The sequence below is a fragment of the Sapajus apella genome, unplaced genomic scaffold (genome assembly GCF_009761245.1).
Source record: "Sapajus apella isolate SASKATOON/1434 unplaced genomic scaffold, GSC_monkey_1.0 scaffold65, whole genome shotgun sequence".
In the NCBI taxonomy this organism is placed as follows: Eukaryota; Metazoa; Chordata; class Mammalia; order Primates; family Cebidae; genus Sapajus; species Sapajus apella.
In genome coordinates this window covers 5,201,496-5,227,052 of record NW_022437005.1, presented here as the reverse complement: position 1 = coordinate 5,227,052, position 25,557 = coordinate 5,201,496, and the positions used below count along the sequence as shown (strand labels likewise).

General features: G+C 41.4%; 1 protein-coding gene across 6 annotated transcripts in view; it reads left to right on the top strand.

Moving 5' to 3' along the window:
- Window positions 1-25,557, top strand: part of DZANK1 (double zinc ribbon and ankyrin repeat domains 1) — a 92,043-nt gene that overhangs the window by 31,795 nt on the left and 34,691 nt on the right. For 4 of the 6 annotated variants that reach the window (XM_032248089.1, XM_032248088.1, XM_032248086.1 and 1 more), the window contains 5 exons: window positions 6,665-6,778; window positions 13,255-13,347; window positions 19,551-19,673; window positions 20,897-21,061; window positions 22,307-22,511. In XM_032248089.1, the coding sequence (XP_032103980.1) occupies window positions 6,665-6,778; window positions 13,255-13,347; window positions 19,551-19,673; window positions 20,897-21,061; window positions 22,307-22,511 (700 nt within the window). Of the gene's footprint in view, window positions 1-6,664; window positions 6,779-13,254; window positions 13,348-19,547; window positions 19,674-20,896; window positions 21,062-22,306; window positions 22,512-25,557 lie in introns of all 6 variants that reach the window. The other 2 variants (XM_032248087.1, XM_032248085.1) reach the window with 1 other exon arrangement.

The window sequence follows — 25,557 nt, the reverse complement described above, 5'->3', positions numbered from 1 at the left end:
CCTCACAGGTTGTTGCAGGTGGTTTAGACCCATCACAACCACCTGTCACATTCTAGGGACCCAACCCAGCATGCTGTAGGAGGACAGGTGCATTCTGTAATCCAGGAGGAAATAATTTACACACACAAAGAGGAAGATTTTATTAACATATGGTAGCAGAGTCTTGGGGAATATGTGTGTGACTAGATTCTAAATAGAGACAGTGTAACATGAAATTGGTATAAATTCATATAAGTTACCTCCTTAAAGGATCTATCTCCAAATATAATCACATTGGCAGTTGAGGCTTCAATATAATGAATTCTGGGGGACACAGTTTAGTCCATAACACCCAGCATCATGTGGAGCAGAGAATACAAAGACTTAGGCAAACAGAGAGTTGGAGTGGGTTTGATATGTGTGTCTTGCACCCCTGACTCTTATCTACATTCCACAAGAAGGCCCAGAAGACACTTCCATCACTAAGATATAAAAGCATACATTAACAGAGGAGCAGCTGCATCCTTAAAAAGTTTGGTGGCTGCTTTCCTTTATAGGCCAGATATGATCATGGGGGATGCTACTATTTAGGTGGGCTCCCTGATCTCACTGGAGCTAGTGAGATCCCAGAGTGGAAGAAGTCAAGTGGCAGCACTTAACTGCCGAAGACAAGACAGCCATGATGTTTCAGTAAGAGGAATCTGATCGTGGGATCCCTAGGAATGACAGATGGACAGTCTCCTAGTATATTGCTTGGTCTGTATAATTGAAAAATGCTAGATCATGTAGCTAAAAACTGACTTGAGCCACTGCATTGGAGCAACCAAGTTTCTCACCCAGTTTCTAGATGTAAGTCAGTTCATAAATTCAGAGTCTCTCGATTGAAGGGGAGGCTGGGTCTCCTTAGGGACGGACCCTGGAGCTTTTCAAGTACACATCAGAAATCTTCCTTGAATGCTTCCCCAAGGGGATTTGTTGCTTTCAATTGAGTGACTGTGCATTAAGGAAAAAAAATGCCCCAATCTTTAGGGGAATAATCTGATACTGGCTCTAAATTCATGCTAATTCTTGGAGATTGAAAACACCACTGTGGTCCCCCAGTAAAGCTGGGGCTTTAGGTGCTCAGGTGATAGATGGAGTCTTAATCTCAACTCTGACCTGTAGTTGTTGCTTCAGGTATTTTGGGGGTTTGCTGTTATGTCCATGCTATCGATTGAATCTTTGTGTCTTCCCCAAAATTCGTATGTTGAAATCCTGATCCCCAGGGTGATGGTGTTAGAAGGTTGGGTCTTTGGGAGGTAATTAGGTCATGATGATGAACCCCTTATGAATGGGATTAGTGCCCTTATAAGAGAGGCCCAGAGGAGCTTGTTTGCCCTTCCATTATGTGAAGACACAGCTAAAAGGCGCCATCTGTGAAGCAGAGGTCAAGCCCTCACCAGTTACGGAATTTGCTGGCACCCTGATCTTGGATTTCTCAGCCTCCAAAACTCTGAGAAATAAATCTTTTGTTTACAAGCCACCCACTTTATGGTATTTTGTTATCGCAGCCTGAACGGACTGGTATGTTCATATATACTTATAATTACTGTTGCTTCCTGACTTATTGACCCTTTTATCATCACAAGATGTCTCTCTTTGTCTATGCTAATACTTCTTGTCTTAAAGTCCTTTATTCTCTGATATTTATGTAGCTACTCTAGCTCTTTTATGGTTACTGTTTGCATTGTAAGTCCTTTTCTATGCTTTTACTTTCAATCTATTTGTATCTTTGAATTTAAGGTGTTTCTAGTAGACAGCAGGTAGTTGGGTCTTGTGTTATTTCTTTTGTTATTTTTAGTGTGCCATTTTAATGCTTCTGTTGATTTTTTTTTTTACTAGTTTTAAAGTTACCTTAAGCACTAGAGATTACAATATGGACCTTAATTTATCACATTCTATTTTATTTAATTTTGGTTTTTAATTTTTGTGAGTACATAGTAGGTATATGTATTTATGGGTACATGAGATGTTTTGATGCAGGGATGCAATACATAATAATCACATCATGGAAGATGGGGTGTATCACAGTCCATTTTAGAATAATTTCACTCAATTCTACTAAAATATAGAAATTTCACTCCTTTCCCCTTTGTTTCTATTTCTTTTCTTTTTTGAGATGGAATCTCCTTCTTTTACCCAGGCTGGAATGAGTACAGTGGCACAATCTCGGCTCACTGCAACCTCTGCCTCCTGGATTCAAGTGATTCTCCTGTCTCAGCCTCCTGAGTAGCTGGGATTACAGGCATGCACCACCACACCCAACTAATTTTTGTATTTTTTGTAGAGACAGGGTTTTACCATATTGGCCAGGCTGATTGGTCTTGAATTCCTGACCTCAAGTGATTCCCCCCACCCCCCACCCAGCATCCCAAAGTGCTGGGATTGCAGGTGTGAGCCATTGTGCCCCACCCCTTTCTTTCTTTTTCTTAACATTGCTTAAGTATCCTCTTCCTTTCTTTATCTTTTATGTAATTACCATATATATTGCATCTATATATATTATAAACTAAAAAGTGCAGTGTTATACAATCATGTCATTTAAAGAAGATGAGATAAAGTGTCTACGGAGTCATTTATATCTGCCCTCATATTTATTATATCTGGTCTTCTCACTTCTTCCTGTGAACTCAAGTGATCATCTAGTGTCATTTCCTTTCAGCTTGAAGAACTTCCTTCAGTATTTCTTGTGAGATATGTCTGCTAGCCATTTCTCTCTGTCTTTGTGTATGTCAGAATATTGATTTTGCCTTCATTTTTGAAGGATGGTTTGCTGCAGATGTAATTCTGGTTTAGCAATTATTTTCTCTTTCAGCCTTTTGAATTTTCATTCTACTGCCTTCTGCCCCCCATTGTTTTTGATGCATAAGTAGCTTTTTCTCTTGTTACTTTCAACATTTTCTCTTTGTTTTTGACCTTCGGCAGTCTGATTATAATGTGTTTAAGTGTGGTCTCTTTGTGTTTGTCTTTCTTGGGATTGATTGAGCTTATTGGATCTGCTGAGTTTTGGTTTTCCCCCAATGTGTGAAATATTGGCCATTGTTTCTTTAATTCTTTTTGTGTTCCTTTTTCTCTCTCCTTTACACGTATGTTGCTATACTTGATTTTGCTCCATAGGTTTTTGATGTTCTGCTTATTTTCTTCGGTCTTTTTTCTCTCTTTTTTTCAGATTAGATAATTTCTGTTGTTGGGCTATATGTTCAAGTTCACTGATTCTTTGGTCTGATATCTGATCTGCTTTTGAGTCCCTCTGGCAACTTAAAAAATTTAATTTACTTTTCAACTCCAGGCTTTGATTTAATTCTTTTTTTTTTTTTTTTGAGATGGAGTTTCGCTCTTGTTACCCAGGCTGGAGTGCAATGGTGCCATCTCGGCTCACCGCAACCTCCGCCTCCTGGGTTCAAGCAATTCTCCTGCCCCAGCCTCCTGAGTCGCTGGGATTACAAGCACGTGCCACCATGCCCAGCTAATGTTTTGTATTTTTAGTAGAGACGGGGTTTCACCATGTTGACCAGGATGGTCTCGATCTCTTGACCTCGTGATCCGCCAGCCTCGGCCTCCCACAGTGCTGGGATTACAGGCTTGAGCCACCACGCCCGGCCCTGATTTAATTCTTTTTAAAAAAATAATTTCTGTGTCTATTGAGGTTCCTTATCAATCAGATCATTATCATCATACTTTGATTTTTTATCAAACATGGTTTCCTTTAGTTCTTTGAACATTAAAAAAAATAACTGCTTTGAAATCTTTATGTACTAAATCCAGCATCTAAAGGCACTCAGATAATTTCTGTGGACTGTTGACTATTTTTCCCCTGAGTGTAGGTCACTTTAATTTTTGCATGTCTCATAATTTTTTTCTTGACTACTTCAGGTAGCATATTCTAGCAACTTTGGATTCTGACTTTTTTTCCTTGAAGGTTGTTGATTTGTGTTTTGTTTACTTGGATTAAATCTTTAATGTCTGTCTCCCCTGCAATGTGTGACCACTAGTGTCAGGCTTTTTATTTTTTAATTTTTTTCTTAATTAGAGAAGTAAAGAAACAAAAGAATGACTACTCCATAGACAGAGCAGCAGCTTTTTAAAAAAAAATTATACTTTAAGTTCTGGGATACGTGTGTAGAACATGCAGATTTGTTACGTAGGTATACGTGTGCTGTGGTGGTTTGGTGCACCCATCAACCATCATCTAGGTTTTAAGCCCTGCATGCATTAGGTATTTTTCCTAATGCCCTCCCTCCCCTTGTCCCCCACCTCCTGACAGGCCCTAGTATGTGATGTTCCCCTTCCTGTGCCCATGTGTTCTCATTGTTCAACTCCCACTTATGAGTGAGAAAATGAGGTGTTTGGTTTTCTGTTCCTGTGTTAGTTTGTTGAGAATGATGGCTGCCAGCTTCATCCATGTCTCTGCAAAGGACATGAACTTATTTTTTTAATGGCTGCATAGTATTCCATGGCGTATACATACATATTTTCTTTATCCAGCCTATCATTGAAGGGCATTTGGGTTGGTTCTAAGACTGCTATTGTAAATAGTAGAGCAGCAGCTTTTTCTTGCTCTATTTAAGCCTCATGTTACTTTTGGGTTAGCATATCTTAGTGTTCAGTTAGCCAGAGATTGTGCTCAGGTAGCTGCGTCCAGGAAGGCCTCCACTCCCTGCTGATGGATCTGCGTGTCAGCTGGGTAGCTTTCAAACTTAAGGCTATTTTCCAGCCCCAGCTCTTACTTTATGCCGAGCTCTCTTGCATCTCTATGGGCAGTTCCTGGGAAGCCCAGACAGCAATCACAAGGGCATAGTGTTCTTTTCTGCAGCTCAGTCATTTTCAGGAACTTCTCAATTTATTATTTGCCTGTTGATGATTTTCAGGGTGCTGAAGTAGTTGCTTTTTGACAGCATTATCTGACTTTCTCAGCCTCCTGAGTAGCTGGGACTACAGGCATGCAGCGCCATGCCTGGCTAATTTTGTATTTTTAGTAGAGACGGAGTTTCATCATCTTGGCCAGGCTGGTCTCAAGGTTTCATTATCTTGGCCAGGGCTGTGTGGGTGGTTTGGGCCTACTCTGGTTTATACTGCTCATGTGCATACCTGCAGTCAACTAAGGATATATGGAGAGCTATGAAGCCCTTATCATTGAATTACCTCCTGGAACTGCATGTTAAATCCTAGGTCAGTTTGCCAGTCAGTGCATCAATTAACCTCAAACAGGCTCATTATCTCGGACTAGGGGACTACTGGTCTTCCTTGTTTGCCTGCCACCAAAATTGTCACCTTAATAGTACTCCAAATCAAGTGAGCCCTGCCCATCAGCAGTCAACAAAACTTCTAGTTTTCACAGCCTGCCTTGCCCGGGTGGAGCCACCACACTGACAAAGCTAGGGGAGGAGGGGGCAGCCCAGGCAACAACCACACAGAGCTTAGTGTTCTTTTCTGCAGTTCAGTCATTTCCAGGAACTTCTCAATTTGTTGTCTGCCTTTCGATGACTTTCAGGTTGCTGAAGTGCTTGCTTTTTGACAGCATTGTCTGACTGCGTGATTACTTTTTTTTTTTTTTTTTGAGATAGAGTCTCGGTCTTGTCACCCAGACTGGAATGCTGTGACGTGATCTCCACTCAATGCAACCTGCAGCTCCTGGCTTCAGGCAATTCTCCCACTTCAGCCTCCCAAGTAGCTGGGATTACAGGCACCTGCCACCATGCCTGACTAATTTCTGTATTTTTAGTAGAGCCGGGATTTTGCCATGTTGGCCAGGCTGGTCTCGAACTCCTGACCTCAGGTGATCTTCCCACCTTGGCCTCCCAAAGTGCTGGGATTACAGACGTGAGCCACCGTGCCATTCCTGTGATTCCTTCTAAGGAAGAGGATTTATAGACCTCCTCATTCTATCATGCTATTAATTAATTTCCTATGGATATTTTTCTTTTTTTAACATCTCTTGGCCGGGCGCGGTGGCTCAAGCCTGTAATCCCAGCACTTTGGGAGGCCGAGGCGGGTGGATCACGAGGTCAAGAGATCGAGACCATCCTGGTCAACACGGTGAAACCCCGTCTCTACTAAAAATACAAAAAATTAGCCGGGCATGGTGGCGTGTGCCTGTAATCCCAGCTACTCAGGAGGCTGAGGCAGGAGAATTGCCTGAACCCAGGAGGCGGAGGTTGCGGTGAGCCAAGATCGCGCCATTGCACTCCAGCCTGGGTAACGAGCGAAACTCCGTCCCCCCAAAAAAAAAAAAAAAAAAATCTGTCTTTTCTACAATGAACATGTTTTTACTCTTAATAGGAATAAAATAATAAGAAATATAATATTGCTATTTTATTTTCTATTATTTACTTTTTAATTGACACATAACAATTGTACATATTTATGGGATATGTGGTGTTATTTGATACAGTGTGCAGTGGTCAAGTCAAAGTAATTAGCATATCTTTATAAAGGTAATTATTTTAAAAATTGTTTTACAAAAACAAATCAAACCTTACATTCACCCATCCAAGTACTAACCAAGCCGGACCTGCCTGGCTTTTGAGATCAGATGTGATCCGGAGTGTTCAGGGTGGTATAGCTATAGACCAAACCTTACATTCTAAGATCTATTCATGCCTTCAGTTTTTACATGCAAGATAAAGTGGACCTTTTCCTTGTACAGATGGGCTTATGTGCAGAATGCAGAAACTTGGTACCCATGAACACTCCCATCTGCGTGGTGTGCGAGGCCCCTCTTGCTCTACAGCTGCAGCCACAGGCAAGCCTCCATTTGAAGGTAACGAAATGAAATTCTGTAAAAACATGAATGAAATACATAGAAAGCAATGTCTGAACAGGTATATGTCCTTTTTCAGCTGGTGGGACGGGGTAACAATATATATATATATTTTTTGAGACAGAGTCTTGCTCCATCACCCAGGTTGGAGTGCAGTGGCATGATCTCAGGTCATTGCAACCTCTGCCTCCTGGATTCAAGTGATTCTCTTGCCTCAACCTCCCAAGTAACTGGGACTATAGGCATGCACCACCATGCCTGGCTAAGTTTTGTATTTTTAGTAGAGACAGAGATTTCATCATCTTGGCCAGGCTGGTCTCAAATTCCTGACCTCAGGTGATCTGCCTGCCTTAGCCTCCCAAAGTGCTGGATTACAGGCGTGAGCCACCACGCCCAGCCAGGAGGGGGTAGCAATTGATAAGCTAATATACAAGAACAAAATCCATTCTCATTTTTGGTAAGACATGCTGTCCAAGAGTTTAACTTGCCAATAGGATCCATAATATTAAAAGAGATGGCTGGGGCAGTGGCTCATGCCTGTAATCCCAGCACTTTGGGAGGCTGAGGTGGGTGGATCACCTTGAGGTCAGGAGTTTGAGACCAGTCTGGCCAACAAGGTGAAACCCTGTCTCTACTAAAAATAAAAAAAAAATTAGCCGGGTGTGTTGGCATGCGCCTGTAATCCCAGCTACTCTGGAGGCTGAGGCAGGAGAATCACTTGAACCCAGGTGGCGGAGGTTTCAGTGAGCTGAGATCATGCCATTGCACTCCAGCCTGGGCAACAGAGACTCCCTCTCAAAAAAAAAAAAAAATTAAGAGAGATATGTAGCATTGTATTCCATGAACATGGATTTGGAGGACGAATTGCACTACAGCTGACGTAGACAATTTTTTACTTCATATATTTAAACTTCAACATTGCAATTAGTATTGATTTATAATCTTGTCCTTAAAGTGGTTTCATACTTTTGTTTGCCTTATTTGATTATAGGTTCTTATTATGGAGAAAAAGAATGACTAGAACTAGTCACGTGGAAGAAAAAGTTATGTATCATCACTTACATCCAAAAAACTTTGCTAGAAAAATGATATCGTACTGTGAAAAATTTTTTGATAGAATCATTAAACATACAACTAAATCTTTTCTCCATTCTGCAATTTACAGTCCCATTTATGTCCTCTTTAATCCCAAGTAAAGGTCACTGGAGGATAAAATAGATTTAATAGAGGGAATTTGGGGATAAGAAAACCAAGCGTTTTTAGCAGTAAGGGAAATGCACGGTCTTAATGTACAGGCCATAACACTTCTAAGATGGTCTCGTGGGTTGTACATGGGCAAAATGTGTTCAGAGAAAAGAGAAGTCCACTTGTCCTTCCACCTTCAAGCTCTCTTTAGCATAAAGAGTTCACAAATATCCAAGGCTGTGTGAGCCTTCAGAAATGAGATTTTGAAAAACTGGCCAGGCCAAAGTCAGGTAGAGGAAAATTTACTGATCTTTTTGTTTGATGACTATTTTCAATCCTAAGATGCTTTAAAAGCTACTGCAGAAGCCAGGCGCAGTGGCTCATACCTGTAATCCCAGCACTTTGGGAGGCCGAGGTGGGCGGATCACCTGAGGTCAGGAGTTCAAGACCAGCCTGACCAACATGGAGAAACCCTGTCTCTACTAAAAATACAAAATTAGCTGGATGTGTGATGCATACCTATAATCCCAGCTACTCAGGAGGCTGACATAGGAGAATTGCTTGAACCAGGGAGGCAGAGGTTGTGGTGAGCCAAGATTGTGCCATTACACTCTAGCCTGGGCAACAAGAGCAAAACTCTGTCTCAAACAAACAAACAAACAAACAAAACTACTGCAGGAAGCCACCATACAGTCCTGGAAGTCTGTCTTTAGACTTCTTATATATATGAGAGAGAGAAATCTATTTTTCTCTTATTAAGCCTCTGTTATTTTGGGTGTTCTGTCAATCACAGCAGAATCTATTCTTATTAATACATTTATTCAGGATGTTTGAAGATAATATCATTGCAAACTCTTTGGACTATTCAAAACAGGAAGAATAGGGGTAAATGTTAGTTGTGATCTAAATTCAATACGTATATGTAACACCATCTTCAGTATCTGAAATCTAGAATTTTTTCCATTTTATGGGAAAGCAGAGAGACACAAAGGTACATGTAAGTAATTTTTCCCGTCAATTTATTGTAAATCCTATATTGAGAATAAACACAAGACTTCTACAGTGATAAGTAGCATTAAATCCAGGAGTGGCTTCTTTCTTGCAGGGTACTTTTTATAAGAGAGATTTTTATAACTTATGATAAGTAATAATAGGAATAATTTTACAACTTACTTCTACTTTATTGGTGGACCAAAGTTAGGACATATAATGAGGAAACCAACAATGAATTCAAAGATGAGATTTAGAAAATGCGCCTCAAAACTTTGCAAGGAGTTTGGTTTTGCTGGGCTGTAGCAATGCTGGGGTGCTGTGGGTTGTGGGAGATGATCTCTTCTCTACCAGACCTAATAGCTCAGATTTTTCCCTGTGGGCCCTGAAGGTTGAAAGTGGGTACAGGTTTTAACCAGACTTGATTTGTAGAGGGACTTTTATCATCATAACCTCTGATCCTGGAGAGAAATGCATGACTTTTTATGCCAGACAATCTCTATTACTGCTTCTACTCAGAGAAGGACACCTGTTTGGAAAACCTGGCCTGCCAATCTTCATTCCAGAGCCTCTCCCAGATGTCATAAGGGTGACAGGTTTTGAGTTAACATTCTTATCCAGACAGCCACCTCTGAGGTTGGTGGGAATACTCGTGTGAACTGCTCAGGGAAGCCAGGAAGCCTAACCTGGCAGGCAACAGCATGCCATTGACAGCTCCCTTCCCCTTTCAGCACTGGTCTCTAGCTCACTCCACTGAGTACAAAAGCACCATCTGCTCTCTTCCTTCTGTGATGAAGACAGATTCCACAGCAGTTGCAGTCTTGTCTTGTGTGGATTTAAGGCACTATCAATGCTGAGGATTTTTGTTCTACCAGATTTTTTTTCCTGCCAGGATTAAAAGATACAGTAGCAGACATTTCTGTATTTGACCTATGACAAAGATACCTATTTTCAGCATAAGAGAAGATTTTATAATTTACTTCTTTAAAATAATTAATACCTAATTTTTGGTAACAAATAATCCAAAGATATACCAAAAAGTGTATAATTTCTTCACTCTACCTACATTTCTATTTCTCTGACATAACCAATGTTAGCAGCTTAGGGTGTCCTTTTATGTATTTTTCTAGATTCACAGAAATATATTTATATATATACATACATTTAGATTTGGTTTGGTTTGGTTTTTTAGACAAAAATGAAATCATGTTGTATACTTTTCCTTGCAACTTATTTATTTCACTGAACAAATGCATCTATTGGCCATTTTCTTTTTTTTTTTTTGAGACAAGGTCTCACTCTGTCGCCTAGGCTAGTGTGCAGTGGCACAGTCATGGCTTGCCGCAGCCTGACCTCCTGGGCTCAAGTGATCCTCCTACCTCAGGCTCCCAAGTAGTTGGGATCACAGGCATGTGCTACCACACCAGGTGAATTTTTCTATTTTTTGTAGAGATGGGATTTCGCCTTGTTGCCCAGGCTGGTCTGGAACTCCTGGGCTCATGTGATCCTCTCACCTTGGCCTCCCAAAGTTCTGGGATTACAGGCATGAGCCACCATGCCTGGCCTCCACTGGATGTTTTCTAAAGTTTAAAACTAGTTTTAACATCCCTGTTCATCAGAGAACCTTAACTGAAGACATTTACCAAGTTTCCTTTGGAATTTTACGAGCAGCATGCAGTATACCTCCAGGACTTCAGTCATCTTTGTGGTTCTTAGAATCTGTGAGGCTTAGTCTGGGATCCTCCTGAAAAGATCTGATGATTCACATGCCTGAAGCACGGGCTCCTTCAGTGAGTCCCAGCCTTTCATACAGTGATTTGGGGTTAAAACCAGTGTAACCACAACTCCACATCAAGCAGAATTTTAGCTTAGTCAGTTTTGACATTAAGTTTGCAATGATCTACTCATTTGTTTTCAACGTTCTTCCTTTTTAGTTGTGTCAATTAAAGCTTGGGAGTTTGAAAATTGTTCTCTTCCTCCAGCTACCTTAAAAGGGAACGTTATATCCCAGTGACTAACTGGCTCTGTTAAATAGCCTACAACCATTCAGCTAGACAATATGTGACAAAAGCTGTGGATGAAATGGCAAATGAGGATATTGACTTTTGAAAAGTTCTCATCAGAGGTGTTTAGCATCCCCATTAAGGCCATCTGAAGGTGGCCTCAATTCCACATCACCCCCACAGACATCTGTGAATTTGTGAGTGTAGTGGATTGTGATATAAAACGATTTCTAACTGTGGGTCATGGTCACTGCTCTAGAAAGAAGTGAGCCATGGCATGGTGTCAAAAGTCTCCACAAAAAATATAGAAAAACCCGTCAACCAAGAAAACTGTTTAATAGACTGGATGCAGTAAGGTGGACCACCACTTAGACAAGTTCGTAGTAGCATCTCAGAAGAAGGAGGGCAGGGAAAGGGTTTAAAGGGTTAGTGCTGGACTGTAATATAAACAATGGGCCATGGGTGATAATGATGTGTTAAGTGTATGTTCACTGATGATGTACCGCTTGGGTGTGAGATGTGCATATTGGGGGGGCTGTGTCTGTGGGGTGGGACATGGTGTATGGGAATCTTCTGTAATTTCCACTCAATTTTGCTGTGAACGTTACATTGCTCTAAAAATGAAGTTAAAAGTTGATTAATTAAAATTTTAAAAACAAAGGGTTTTGTAAGGCAAGGTGGGGAATGGGCAGAGTATGCATTGGGCAAATATATGAGATGCAGTTTTGGATTATGAGCCCTGCAAGGTGAGGTCTTAAAGGAAGCCACTGGACTTGAGAAGTAAGCAGTTTTAGTTGTTCTCCAGTTTTCTCTTCTAGAGAAAGTGTTTTCTGCAGCACACAGCAAGATTACTTTTATTTGATCTCAGGATTTTTTAACATGGAGACAGGAAATTTGTCTCATTTCTCTGTGTTTTACCAGATCTTTCCTGAAGCAACATCTTGAGGAAAGTCATAGCCCTAAATCTCGTGCATAAAGGCTGGCCAATTGCAGATTATGTTGTGGTAACTTTAAATAGCTTTGAAGAATGTTGGCCCCAGGGAGTGTCAGAAACCATTGAGAGCAGGACTGTGATTCTCTGCCATTTTGAATAGCAGTCAGTTGGCCTCTGCCCTTTAGGAGTTGTTTAGATTGGGAACTGTGGTTTCCTGAGTTGGCTCAGTTCCTAGGAAAACTTTGGAATCTTCCACTAAAATGGAATTAACCAGGCTTTGAAAGGCTAGGACTTCATGGAGCTACCTGGTGGTATTGGAAATAAAACCCTGGGAGTTGGGCTTTCTTTTTCTTGATCATCCACTTTACCTGTACCAGCTTCTGAACACACTGTTTGATTTATTAGCTTCAGGACACCGAGGGACCACAGTGCTGGACTAGGAAGGAATACTTGAGCACTACTGGTCATTGACAATTGAAAAAGATTATATCCTGAGAGAATAGAGCGGTCAGTAACGAAACAGTTGTTAGCAAACCTCTGATAGCTGAACGCTTGACTATTTTTACCATCATTTCTTTGTCTTTTGTTTTTCTCTGTGTTGCGACTTAACCCCAGGGTCCTGACTTAGAAAGTTGTACTTAACGACTCTCTTTCTTGGGCAATCTTTCCACTTCTTCCTAAGTAAAAACTACAGAGCAAACCTAAATTCATATTTAACATGAAGCCCCAGAAGGTAAATCCCAGTTCAAGAACCAGATTACTTGTAAACACATAGATAATCCCTTGCTGGTCTAGGGTCTTTCTGTTTACTGCTTAAGCCATAAAATGGAGTGTCTACTCAGTGTCATGGTTTTCACACTGGAGAAACACACACACACACACACACACACACACACACACACACACACACACACACAACCTTACACATAACCAGTGCAGAATTTCCAACTTGCCTTCTGAAGACCACATGAATACTCATTCCAATGTGTGTGTTTGTTTCTTTGGTGTTTTGTTTCTTTTAAAACTACATTCAGGCTGGGCATGGGGTCTCATACCTGAAATTCCAGTACTTTAGGAAGCTGAAGTAGGAAGATCACTTGAGGCCAGGAGTTGGAGACCAGGCTGGGCAACACGGTCAAATCCCATCTCTATAAAAACAAATGGAAGCAAACAAACAAACAAACAAACAAACTACAGATATCTGTCTGACACTATGTATAGTAACTCCTAAACCAATCCAATATTCAGGGTCTGGATGCGGTAAGGGTCTGTAGCTGAATGACTGACAGAAGAGGCTGCTTGATGATTTCTTTGCACAGTTGTTTGCTCAGAGGAACATGTATTTCTTATTTTTTGTTGTGAAGGAGAAGGTAATTTGCCGGGCCTGTGGTACAGGAAATCCTGCTCACCTGAGATACTGTGTCACCTGTGAGGGGGCCCTGCCTTCATCACAAGAGGTAGGTTGACTGCATGTGCCGACCCTATATTTAGTGGCTACTAAATTCAATGTTAATGGTAATAGAGAAACAGAATCTGCCCAGGGGATTGGGGAGAGAGACCAAGAAAAGCTTCTCATGGTAAACTGAAAGCAAGATTTCTATATGTGGAGAGAACTTTATATATTCATCAATACAGAATTGTTTGCAAAGTCTTAACTTCAAGAGGATTCAGTAAGAGCAGTTATTTCTTATGATTTTGTTGAATAACTTTGCATGGGAGGCTGGCATTAGCCTGCGGGAAGTGAACTCATTCACATTTCATTTACAGACAGGTATGTCTTTGTCATCCCCACCACCCCCCACACCCCATGGTCCACTGTCTTTGTTGACTCTACATGCACACTGCTTTTTGAAATTGAGAACATCGTAGCCACCTATTTCTTGGGTTTCCTACAAGCCCGTTTTGAATATTGAAATGAAGGAACAGGAGTATATGCACTTTAAATACAGTGAATAAGTTCAGTCTAGATGATCTATTTTATGTCTATAAAATGCTTCTGATGAAAATTAAAATTACTTCCAGGTGACTCTTGTCTTGTACCACGAAAAAGTTGTCATTTACTAGCCAACTCAGAAGAAAAAACTTGCTTCTTTTGGGTTGCTATATATGTTTTTGACTGTTTGTGGAGTTTGTTCTCATCTCAGAGAGATTCCTCGTGAAACTGGACAGTGCAGTTAGTATGGTCTACAGCCGCGGTCCGCAGCCTTTTTGGCACCAGGGACCGGTTTTGTAGAAGACAATTTTTTCATGGACATGGTGGGGGAATGGATTCAGGATGAAACTGTTCCTCCTCAAATCATTAGTCATAAGTTAGATTCTCATAAGGAGCGCACAACCTAGATCCCTCATGCACAATTCACAGTAGGGTTTGCGCTCCCATGGGAATCGGATGCTGCCGCTGATCTGACAGGAGGTGGAGCACTCACCTCCTGCTGTGTGGCCCAGTTCCTAACAAGCCACAGATCCGTACACGTCCATGGCCCGGGGATCAGGGACCACTAGTCTACATGATTAGTATCAAATGGGTGTGTACTCATTTTTTCCTAAGCATCATCAACTAGGTGGCTAACAACAACGGAAATCTATTGTCTGACATCTCTGGAGACCAGAAGTCTAAAATCAAGGTGTTAGCAGGGCCACGCTCCCTCTGAAGGTGCTAGGGAATGAACTCTTCCATCCTCTCTCCCAGCTTCTGGTAGCCTCAAGCTTCCCTTGGCTTCTAGATGCAGCACTCCAGTCTCTGCCTTTGCCATCCCATGGAGCTCTCCCCGTGTGTCTGCCTGTGTGTGTGTGCCTCTGTGTCCAGATTTCCCTTTTTCATAAGGACACCAGTCACACTGGATTCGGATCCACCCTAATGACCACACTTGAACTTGATTACATCTGTACAGACCATTTTCCAAATAAGATCCCATTCTGGGGTACTGGAGGTTAGGACTCCAACATGTCATTTATCTGTGCAGACAGAATTCAACTCATAACAGTTGAGTTGGACAAGATACCTTTTAACATCGCCTAATCACTGACAGTCTACGAATAGTTGATTTGAAGGAATTCCTCTTGTTTCCAGTTTTATTGAGACATAATTTATATGCAATAAAATTCACCTAGTTTAATTGTGCAGTTTGGTGAATGTTGGTAATTTTCAGCCATTTTCACCACCACCACAATGAAGATATTCTCAAAGAGTATTTTTGATGGATATATATAATTCTAGGCTGACAGTTAATATTCTTTCTGAAATTTAAAGCTGTTCCACGCTTTTCTGGCCTCCATGCTTTCAGCTCAAAAGTCAGATGTGAATCAAACTGACATTTTCACATATGGGATGTGTCATTTTTCTCCCGCTGCTTTTATTAAGATTTGCTCTTTAGTGATGGTTTTTAACAATTTGGCTATAATATACCTTAGTGTGAAGTTATTCTGGTTGGTGTTCATTTAGAATCTTGTAACTATAAATTTCTGTCTTTCATCAGATTTGGGAATTGTTTGGCCATGATTTCTTGATTTTTCTGCTCCACTCATTTTCTTTTTTTTTTTTTGAGACGGAGTTTCGCTCTTGTTACCCAGGCTGGAGTGCAATGGCGCGATCTCGGCTCACCGCAACCTCCGCCTCCTGGGCTCAGGCAATTCTCCTGCCTCAGCTTCCTGAGTAGCTGGGATTACAGGCGCGCGCCACCATGCCCAGCTAATGTTTTGTATTTTTAGTAGAGACGGGGTTTCACTGTGTTGACCAGGATGGTCTCGATCTCTTGACCTCGTGATCCACCCGCCTCGGCCTCCCAAAGTGCTGGGATTACAGGCTTGAGCCACCGTGCCCGGCCCAGCTCCACTCATTTTCTACTGTCCATCTCAAGTCCATATACACATCTGTTGAATTGATATTCTCTAATAGGTCCCTGAGGACCTTTTTTTTAGATGGAGTCTTGCTCTGTCACCCAGGCTGGAGTGCAGTGCTGCAATCTCAGCTCACTGCAACCTCCACCTCCTGGGTTCAAGTGATGCTCCTGCCTCAGCCTCCTGAGTAGCTGGAGTTACAGGTGTATACTACCAAGCCTGGCTAGTTTTTGTATTTTCAGTAGAAACGAGGTTTCACCATGTTGTCCAGGCTGATCTCGAATTCCTGACCTCAGTTAAGCCGCCCACCTTGGCCTCTCAAAGTGCTGGGATTACAGGCATGAGCCACTGCACTGGGCCTGTTCATTTTTAAAAAATCTTTTTTCCTTTCACACTGTATGCTTTCTGTTGATCTATCCTCCAGTTCACTTACACTTTCCTTTACCATATCCTTTTAGATATTAAGTACATCTAGTAAATATTTTATTTAAAATATTATCTTTTTCTGTTCCAGAATTCTCACCTGTTTCTGTTTTTTATGTTTCTATTTCTTTGTTGAGGTTTCCTCTTTTTATTTATTGTGTACAGTGTATATGCTTTAAATTTCTGGTTTGCTTCTTCTAACATCTGATTCATCTTAGGGTCAGACTCAGTTGGTTTTCTTTTTATGTGTGAAGCAGTAGTTCTAGTTCCTTCCAGGCAGCACATTCCCCAAAAGCAAGCATATGTATTATTGCCTGTTAAAGCAAAGCAAACAAACAACAGCAACACTCCCAGAGTAACAGAATCCAGAAAGTACCACAGCCAAACATTCATAATTCTAGGCTACAGTTTAAAATTCCTCAACATACTAAATACCAAGAAAAAAGTTTGAGGGGAGGAGGGATAGAAAGTTTGGTCTCCATTCAGATATTTTGTCTTTAGCTTAGCTGCTTCAAGCCCATTCAGTACATATGTTGTTCAGGGGTTGGTAAGAGATCTGAATACACAGAGTAGATCCCTTCTCTTCTTTCTTTCTAGGAGCTCCCTACTTCTTCAGCCTCCAAATATTCCCCAGCTTCAGTTTTCTGGTTCTCTTGGCCAGAAATACTGCCTTGTGCCCCCCACTTCACATGCGCTATGTAGACTGCCCTTAGTTCCAGGCTGAAAGCCGTGAAGATGGGAACTGACTTTGTATAACTCCCCCACTTCTTGTGTGCTCTTGCTGCAAGTGTATCTGCCTCTGTTCATTCTCCACTGCCTTCATGTATTATCAGCAGATTTTTTTAATCTTGAAATAGAGTCATGCTCTGTCGCCCAGGCTGGAGTGCAATGATGTGATCTTGGTTCACTGCAACCTCCACCACCTGGGTTCAAGAGATTCTCATGCCTCAGCCTCCCAAGTGGCTAGGATTACAGGCGTTCACCACCACGCCTGGCTAATGTTTGCATTTTTAGAGACGGGGTTTCACCGTGTTGACCAGGCTGGTCTCGACCTCTTGACTGCCAGTGATCCTGGCCTATTGTCAGCAGATTTTATAGTTCTTTTCTATGTGGGAGTCATTTGTTATGGTCTTAGGTTACCATTGCCAGAAGGAAAAATCTGTAGTTTTTTTTTTTAAGATGATTTCTGTTGCATACGATGTGTTTCATAACTGAGACTAAAAACAAAGTAACAAGGTGGTGAATTTAATCAGAAAACGCATCTATTTTCAAATCAAAGCTGATGTAATTTTAGGGTTGTTTGTTATTGAGAGTCATCTGTTAATGTGGTTTCAGACTTGATATTACTCTCTAATCATAAAATGACACTCTATAATTTTTTCCAAGGCACCAGAGAGGGTAATAGTGAGATAGGGAAAGTGTAAAACTAGAAAACAATAGAACTGGAAATCTTGATATATTCTTACCGATAGATTTAAGTAAATTGACAGCAAAAGATTTTCTCATTCTTTCCTCAGGCATTCAGTACTTCTTATGTAAATAATAAAACCATTTAAATCGTTAACTGTCAGTGATATAAGTGTTCCTAGGTCTCATCTATCAACAAAACTATTTTCAGAATAATCCCCAAATTGAATTCTTTCTAAAAATTGTATTTCTATCTGAATGGTATATCAGAGCTTAGATGTCACAAGGGTAGTATTTATCTCTGTAGTCCACAGAAGTAACAATGCATGTTCATTCTGATAGCTTTATGTCTTTTCTTCATTTAGCAGCATTAATATGATGGGGTAAGATAACTTTTCTTTCTTTTCTCTTTTTTTTTTTGTTTTTTTGATCAGTAAGACTATCAGAAAGATAACTTTTCTTTCTTTAAAGCAATGTTATATTTAATAGCTACTTAAACAGTCAGTACATTTCAATGAAAAGCCTGAAGGCTTTGTATTTAGAAGCCCAGGCCAGCAAGCTTTATACCAAAGTCTTGTTTTAAGAATAGGATAATTGAAATGTAAGTTCTGAAGCAAAAGTTTGCAGAGAATTTATCTTTGATTTACCTGAAGGACTTTCCCTCTAATTACGCAGAAATCAGGGCAAGCACACACAAAGAAAGGCTCTGTTCTCGGGTGTCTGTGGATGCTGGGGCTGATGTGGCCTCTCTTAGAATAGGTTTCTATTCTAGATAACAGAGCTGGCCCTGAAGCAAAATGGAATACAGGTGGGCAAATAGAGTGAACTAAAATGTGTGTCTTTGAGGGAAAAGTGCCCTTAGCAAATGTTTTCCCTGGTGTGTGCATTCTTAGTAGTGTGCGGGGCATATGTGGTAATACACGCATTCAGTTACCAATTAAATCAGTCATTGACTCAGTAAAACTATTTGAGTGACTCCCCTGTGCCAGGGTACCAGGACTGTCCTCGTTGGGGGAATAAAAGTGAAACTATAGTGCTTTCTCCTCTAGAAATCAGGATCTAGCGGAAAGCAAGGTGGGAAGGGAAGGAAGCTGGCCGGTGCAGCTTGGCTCTGTGCTGAGCATTCCTGTCCACTTAACTGTCGGTAATCGTCTGAACCCCTGCAGACCTGGGAGAAGCTATTCTATTGAAGAGGCTGTATGGCGTCAGGGAGAGAAGCCAGGCTTTAGAGTCACATGGCTCTAATCGTGTGTCTCACCCTCTCTGTGTCCCCGTGCTCTCCCTCTGTAAGATGGGGACAGTGACGGCACCCACCTCCCAGGTCCGCCGTGGGACTGATGCGAGGGTGCGGGGCAGTGTGGGAATGGAGTCTGCACATGGTGGGTGGTCAGGCAGCAGCCACTGTGCTGTCACCTCCATTTGGGAAGTGAGCAAGTCTTTTACCAAGCAATAGTGAGGAAGCAACAGGAACACATTCGAATCTAGGTTTACCTAACATAGTCCCTGGAATTCTCACGAAACAATTCTGCCTCCGTCCCCAGTATAAAATAATTCTTCCCATGTGTCAAGAGTGGGAAATCAAGTCACATTTTTCTATGGAAACCAGAACTCCGAAGGATAGAAGATGAGCCTTAATCATGGCCCCTCAGGTAGCTCAGCTGTCTTCTTCCTTCATTAATATTGTTCTCTTAAATCAACAGTAGGCCTTGCTGTCCTTGATATTAAAGATATTGAAAAATGCTAAGATGTGCGAGGCACCAGTTTCATTGACTTTCTGTGATCTCTATGAAGGAATGTGTGCTCTATGTACTAATTTATTCATTGGTGAAACCCATCATAGCTGTACTCCTTTGGGCAAAAAAAAAAAAAAAAAAAAAGAGAGACAGTATTTCCAGGGCTTATATTATCTCAGGGCTTTTTATCTTTTTTGAATTGGGAGGGGGATTAGAGAATATAGTATTGATCTGCCTTTAAATGACATTTCATACACCAGTCGCTGTGCAGTGGGGATAAAGCCCCTCCTCCGCCCACTCAGAAAGGGGGGACCATTTCCTGCTCCAGATGTGGTCGCTGGAATCTCTGGGAGGCGTCCTTCTGCGGCTGGTGTGGCGCCATGGTGGGTATTTTATTTTATTTATTTTTATTATTTTTTATTTTTTTTAATCAAGAGACCTTCAAAGCTACTACAAATCAACATGGTGGGTATTTTAAAACTGATGTTCTGTATACTGAGCACCTCACCACTGGCCTGGAGAGAGCCAGGCAAATCTTCCATGGCCTTGCAGAAATCATTTCTTGTGATTTCGCTACTGCACCTATAATCTAAGAATCTGGAGATAGAGATAATTATCTTACGTTGAGAGCCATCTCTCATGACTGTTTTGATTTGTATTTGTTTGAGGTTAAACCTTTTCACTCATTTATTGACTACTGGCGTTTTTTAAAATGAGTTCTGTCTGCTTGCCTTTATAATAAAACACTCAAGACTATGTATTTATTCATTTATCTAAGTATTGTATGCAAATAATAAAAAAGTTTTCGAGTGAAGTGTTAGTTTCCTTTCTCATCTAAGTCCCAGAGTTCTCCTCTCAGAAGCAATTGCCAACACCCAGTTCTGGAGATGCTCTTTCAGCTATTCAATGCATGTATAAGTAAACTGGTGCTATGAAAACTGATCCAATTATTTTCACTTAGCAACGTATCTTGTTAGTAACCTCCTCATTCTTTTCAGTGGCTTCATAATCCATTGTTTTTTTTTTTTTTTTTTCTTTTTTTGGTGGAGGGGGGGTTTCTCTCTTTTTTCCCAGGCGGGGGGGCAAAGGGGCGGTCTCGGCTCACCGCAACCTCCGCCTCCTGGGTGCAGGCAATTCCCCTGCCTCAGCCTCCTGAGTAGCTGGGATTACAGGCACGCGCCACCATGCCCAGCTGAATTTTTGTATTTTTAGTAGAGACGGGGTTTCACCATGTTGACCAGGATGGTCTCGATCTCTTGACCTCGTGATCCACCCGCCTCGGCCTCCCAAAGTGCTGGGATTACAGGCATGAGCCACCGCGCCCAGCCAATAATCCATTGTTTGTATGCATGTACTGTGATCTATTTAGGCCATCCCTATTGCTGGATATTTGTGTTGTTTTCAGTGGTTTCTTTAAAATCACAGTGCTTTAGGGCTTGACCTGGAGTACACTTATTTCTCTGCTTGTCCCTCTGTGGGACAAATTCTGGAAGGTGGAATGGCTGGATCAGAGAGTGTGGGCATATGTTATTTCATATGGTACGAGAATCATTTACATGAGGACATTTTAACTCTAATATTCATAAAGACATTTTCTGTCCTCTAGCTTGGCATTCCTGCCGGCTGCTCTGTTTGCCCTAAATGTGGGGCCAGCAATCACCTGTCTGCCCGATTCTGTGGCTCCTGTGGTATTTGTGTGAAGTCCTGGGTGAGGCTCAGCATGGACAGAGGCCTGGCTCTAGCTGCTGAGGAGCCTCGCCCTTTTTCCGAGGTGAGGCCTCCCCTGTAGTAAGAACTGGTATCCGGGAAAAGGTTGTAACTCTGAATGTGTGTCCTCTACCCTGTGAATCAACCCAGGGAAGAGACCCAAAATATTGAGAACTTTCACATGGAATTTCAACGGGTGTGCAAATAAATGCAGTCGATTTAGATTTTAAACACTCAAATGATTTCTTCAGAAATCAAAGATCTAAATGGGCATATTTGTGTGCAGTAAATTGAGGTCTGTGTCGTTACATTTGCAAGGCCGTGGACATAATGCCACTTTAGAATGCACTTCTCTTGAATTTCTTGCGTAGCATTCTGAGAACTTTTCCTTCCCCTTTTTTTATATTTTAGAAAACTTAGGTATATAAAATTGCTTTTGTGATTTATAACAGCTGGGCATAATTTGAGAAAATCTCACCAGGTTATTTTCAGAAGTACTTAAGCTCTAAAACTGGCTTGGTGTTAGATTTTTGTAATTTTATGAATTTCTCTAAGCTGGATAAGACTTTTCATGTTTCTTCTTACCTCTTCAGTATAAGAAGTTAAAGATTGATAATTACTAGAGGATACACTCAGCACTTTGTATACAGTTTTAGGGAATTCATGGCTTCTTGACCCAGTTTGAAAGATTTAAATCTTGGACTGCCACTAGCCCTTATTCCTTTGTGCAAATGAAACAAAGGTGTTCTTTTCTTGAGACACATGACTGCCATCTATTGGTAATGGCTTGTAATATACTGGTTTCTCTACTAGAAAAATTATTCGAATACATATGCAAATATATGATGTTTACCATTTGAATGGTACTACTTTCAATGCAGTGACTGTGTGCAGTGCACAACCCACACAAGCTTACATGGTAGTCCTCTCAGGTCCTCAGATTCAGATGCAGGAGAGTATATTAGCGGAAATGTTGGTGACCAGTAGCTGTGTATGAGTGGTGAAATCTGTGCTCTATTGCATTATAGAGCTGACAAGGATAGGTATGTTCCAGGCGTCATGCAGGCCAGCAAACATCCCTTGATTTGCTGAATTTTAGATAATAAATGGCTACTCATGGATCAGGCTGGGAGCTGGTGGGAAAGACAGGAGCAAAGAACATGAGGCAAAAGCTGGAAACCCTTTTAGCTCAAAGTACAGTTTTTTTGAGATACATTTTATTCCAATTAGAATTGTTTTCTATAAGTAAAATGGAAGATTGATTAAATTATATTCTAATTTAAAAAAATGTTTTCTGCCTCACTTATAGCCCCGATGTGCCTGGCAGTCTCTGATTCCTTTGCCCAGATCTGATGCTGGGACTAAGAGGGACATAGGCACACAGACTGTGGGCCTGTTCTACCCATCCAGCAAGCTGCTAGCAAAAAAGGAACTGGAAATAGTCTCTCAAAAACAGAGGCAGGAGAAAATGAGTGACCACAAACCCCTTCTCACAGCCATCAGCCCAGGAAGAGGTAAGGGGGAGGATGCCCTTTCTTCTGGTTGGGAGGGAATTCACTCTTTCTTTGAAAGGACATTTCATTTTCTCTTCCTGTTAGATTTATTTTTATGTGTAAGAAGTAAGTTTCTTTTTTCTCCAAGTAATTTTCTTTGTGTGAAAAAGAAGCTCTTCCTGTCAGCTCCTCCTTAAACCTTCAGTACTCCGATGTTTTAGCTCACAGCCCTGTTGTCTAGCTCCTCAGTCACATGGCGCACGCGGGTTTCTTTTGTCATGGTAGACATGTTGTTAGTGTGCAGTGCTATTGCTATCTGCCATTATCCCTTTTTTTATTGTGGTAAAATTTATATAACATAAAATTCACCTTTTTGACTATTTATAAGTATATAATTTGGGCGAGGTGTGGTGACTCATGCCTGCAATATCAGCACTTTGGGAGGCCAAGTCTGGAGGATCCCTTGAGTCTAGGAGTTTGAGACCAGTCTGGGCAACAAAGTGAGACCCTGTCTCTACATTTTTTTTTAAGCAGTCAGGTGTGGTGGTGCATGCCTGTGGTCCCCAGCTAGCTGCTTCAAAATTCACTTTGAAACTTCATCTCCATTGTGGTGGTATTAAGCAGTGGGACCTTTTGGAAATTGATCATGGGGATGGAGCCCTCATGATAAACCTTATGAAAGGACTGGAGGGAACGAGCTAAGTCCCCTTTTTGTCCTTTGGCCATTCCTCCATGTGAGGACACAGCATTCCCCTTCTTTGGAGGATACAGCAACAAGGCACCATCTTAGAAGAAGAGAGACCAGGCCCTTGCCAGATACCTAATCTGCAGGGACCTTTATTTTGGACTTCTAGCCTCTAGAACTGTGAGAAATAAATTCCTCTTCTTTATAAATTATCCAGTCTCAGATATTTTGTTTATAGCAGCACAAATGGACTAATACAGTTTGCTAGTATTTTATTGAAGACTTTTTTGTCTATATTTATAAGAGATAATAGTCTGCAGTTTTCTTCTTTCTTTTTACTGTCTGATTTTGGTATCAGGATAATGGTAGCCTTATAGAAACACTTCTCTTTTTTTTTGTATATGCGCTGCCGAGGTGAGCACTACTTCTTTTTTTGTGAAGTGATTATGAAGAATTGGTACTAACTATTATTTAAATTTTGGTAAATTACCTGTGAATCTATCCGGACCTGAGGTTTGTCTAGTGGGCACTTCTGATTACTCTTTACTTTTTATAGGTCTATTCAGATTTTCAGTTCAATCAGTTTTGGTAGTTTGTGTTTTTCTAGATATTTATCTGTTTCATCTGATTAATTTATTAGCATACAGTTGTTTGTGATACTCTTTTACAATCTTTTTTATTTCAGTAAAATTGGTGATAACATCTCTTATTTCTAATTCTAGTAACTTGAGATGTCACTTTTTTTGGTCAATCTTGCTAACGGTTTGTCAATTTTGTTGATCTTTTCCCAGAGCCAACTTTTGATTTTATTGATTTTGTATTATTTTTATATTCTGTATTTCATTAAATTCGGCTCTAATCCTGATTTCCTTCTTTCTTCTTAATTTAAGTTGACTTTGTTATTTCTCTGGTTTCTTAAGGCCAAAGATTAGGGTGATGATTTGGAGCTCTTTCTTCTAAATATGAGCATTTGCTGCTATAAATTTCTGTTTGAGCTTTGCTTTCACTGCGTCCCATAAGTTTGTTGTACCTTCATTCCTTTTTTTCTTTTTTACTTTTTCTTTTTTGAGATAGAGTCTCCCTTCGTCGCCCAGGCTGAGTACAGTGGCACAATCATGGCACTCCACAGCCTTGACCTCCTGGGCTCAAGTGATCCTCTCACCTCAATCTCCTGAGTAGCTGGGAGCACAGGCGCAAGCCACCACACCTGGCTAATGATTTTTTTTTTTTTTTTTTTTTTTTTTTTTTTTTTTTTTTTGAGACGGAATTTCGCTCTTGTTACCCAGGCGGAGTGCAATGGCGCGATCTCGGCTCTGGGATTACAGGCTTGAGCCACCACGCCCGGCCTCACCTGGCTAATTTTTTTTTTTTTTTTGAGGCGGAGTTTCGCTCTTGTTACCCAGGCTGGAGTGCAATGGCGCGATCTCGGCTCACCGCAACCTCCGCCTCCTGGGTTCAGGCAATTCTCCTGCCTCAGCCTCCTGAGTCGCTGGGATTACAGGCACGCACCACCATGCCCAGCTCATTTTTTGTAGTTTTTTAGTAGAGACGGGGTTTCACCATGTTGACGAGGATGGTCTCGATCTCTTGACCTCGTGATCCACCCGCCTCGGCCTCCCAAAGTGCTGGGATTACAGGCTTGAGCCACCGCGCCCGGCACCTGGCTAATTTTTAAACGTTTTTGTAGAGATGGAGTCTCACTGTGTTGCCTGGTCCTATCTCAAACTCTTGGGCTCAAGTAAGCCTCCCACCTTAGCCTCCCAGAGTGCTAGGATTGCAGGCATGAACCACTGTGTCCAGCACCATGAATCAGGGCTTTTTGTCCATTCTGACAATCCCTGTTTTTTTTTATTGGATTGTTTCATCCATCTGCATTTAATGTTATTATTGATAAAGGTGGACTTACGCAATTTGCCTTTTGTTTTCCAAATGTTTCTAAATGCCTTTTTTGCTCTTCTATTGCTTCTTTTTTTTTTTTTTTGAGACGGAGTTTCACTCATGTTACCCAGGCTGGAGTGCAATGGCGCGATCTCGGCTCACCGCAACCTCCGCCTCCTGGGTTCAGGCAATTCTCCTGCCTCAGCCTCCTGAGTAGCTGGGATTACAGTCACGCACCACCATGCCCAGCTAATTTTTTGTATTTTTAGTAGAGACGGGGTTTCACCATGTTGACCAGCATGGTCTCGATCTCTTGACCTCGTGATCCACCCGCCTCGGCCTCCGAAAGTGCTGGGATTACAGGCTTGAGCCACCGCGCCCGGCCTCTCTATTGCTTCTTTACTGCTTTCTTTTGCATTGCATGTTTTCTTTTTTTTTTGAGACGGAGTTTTGCTCTTGTTACCCAGGCTGGAGTGCAATGGCGTGATCTCGGCTGACCGTAAC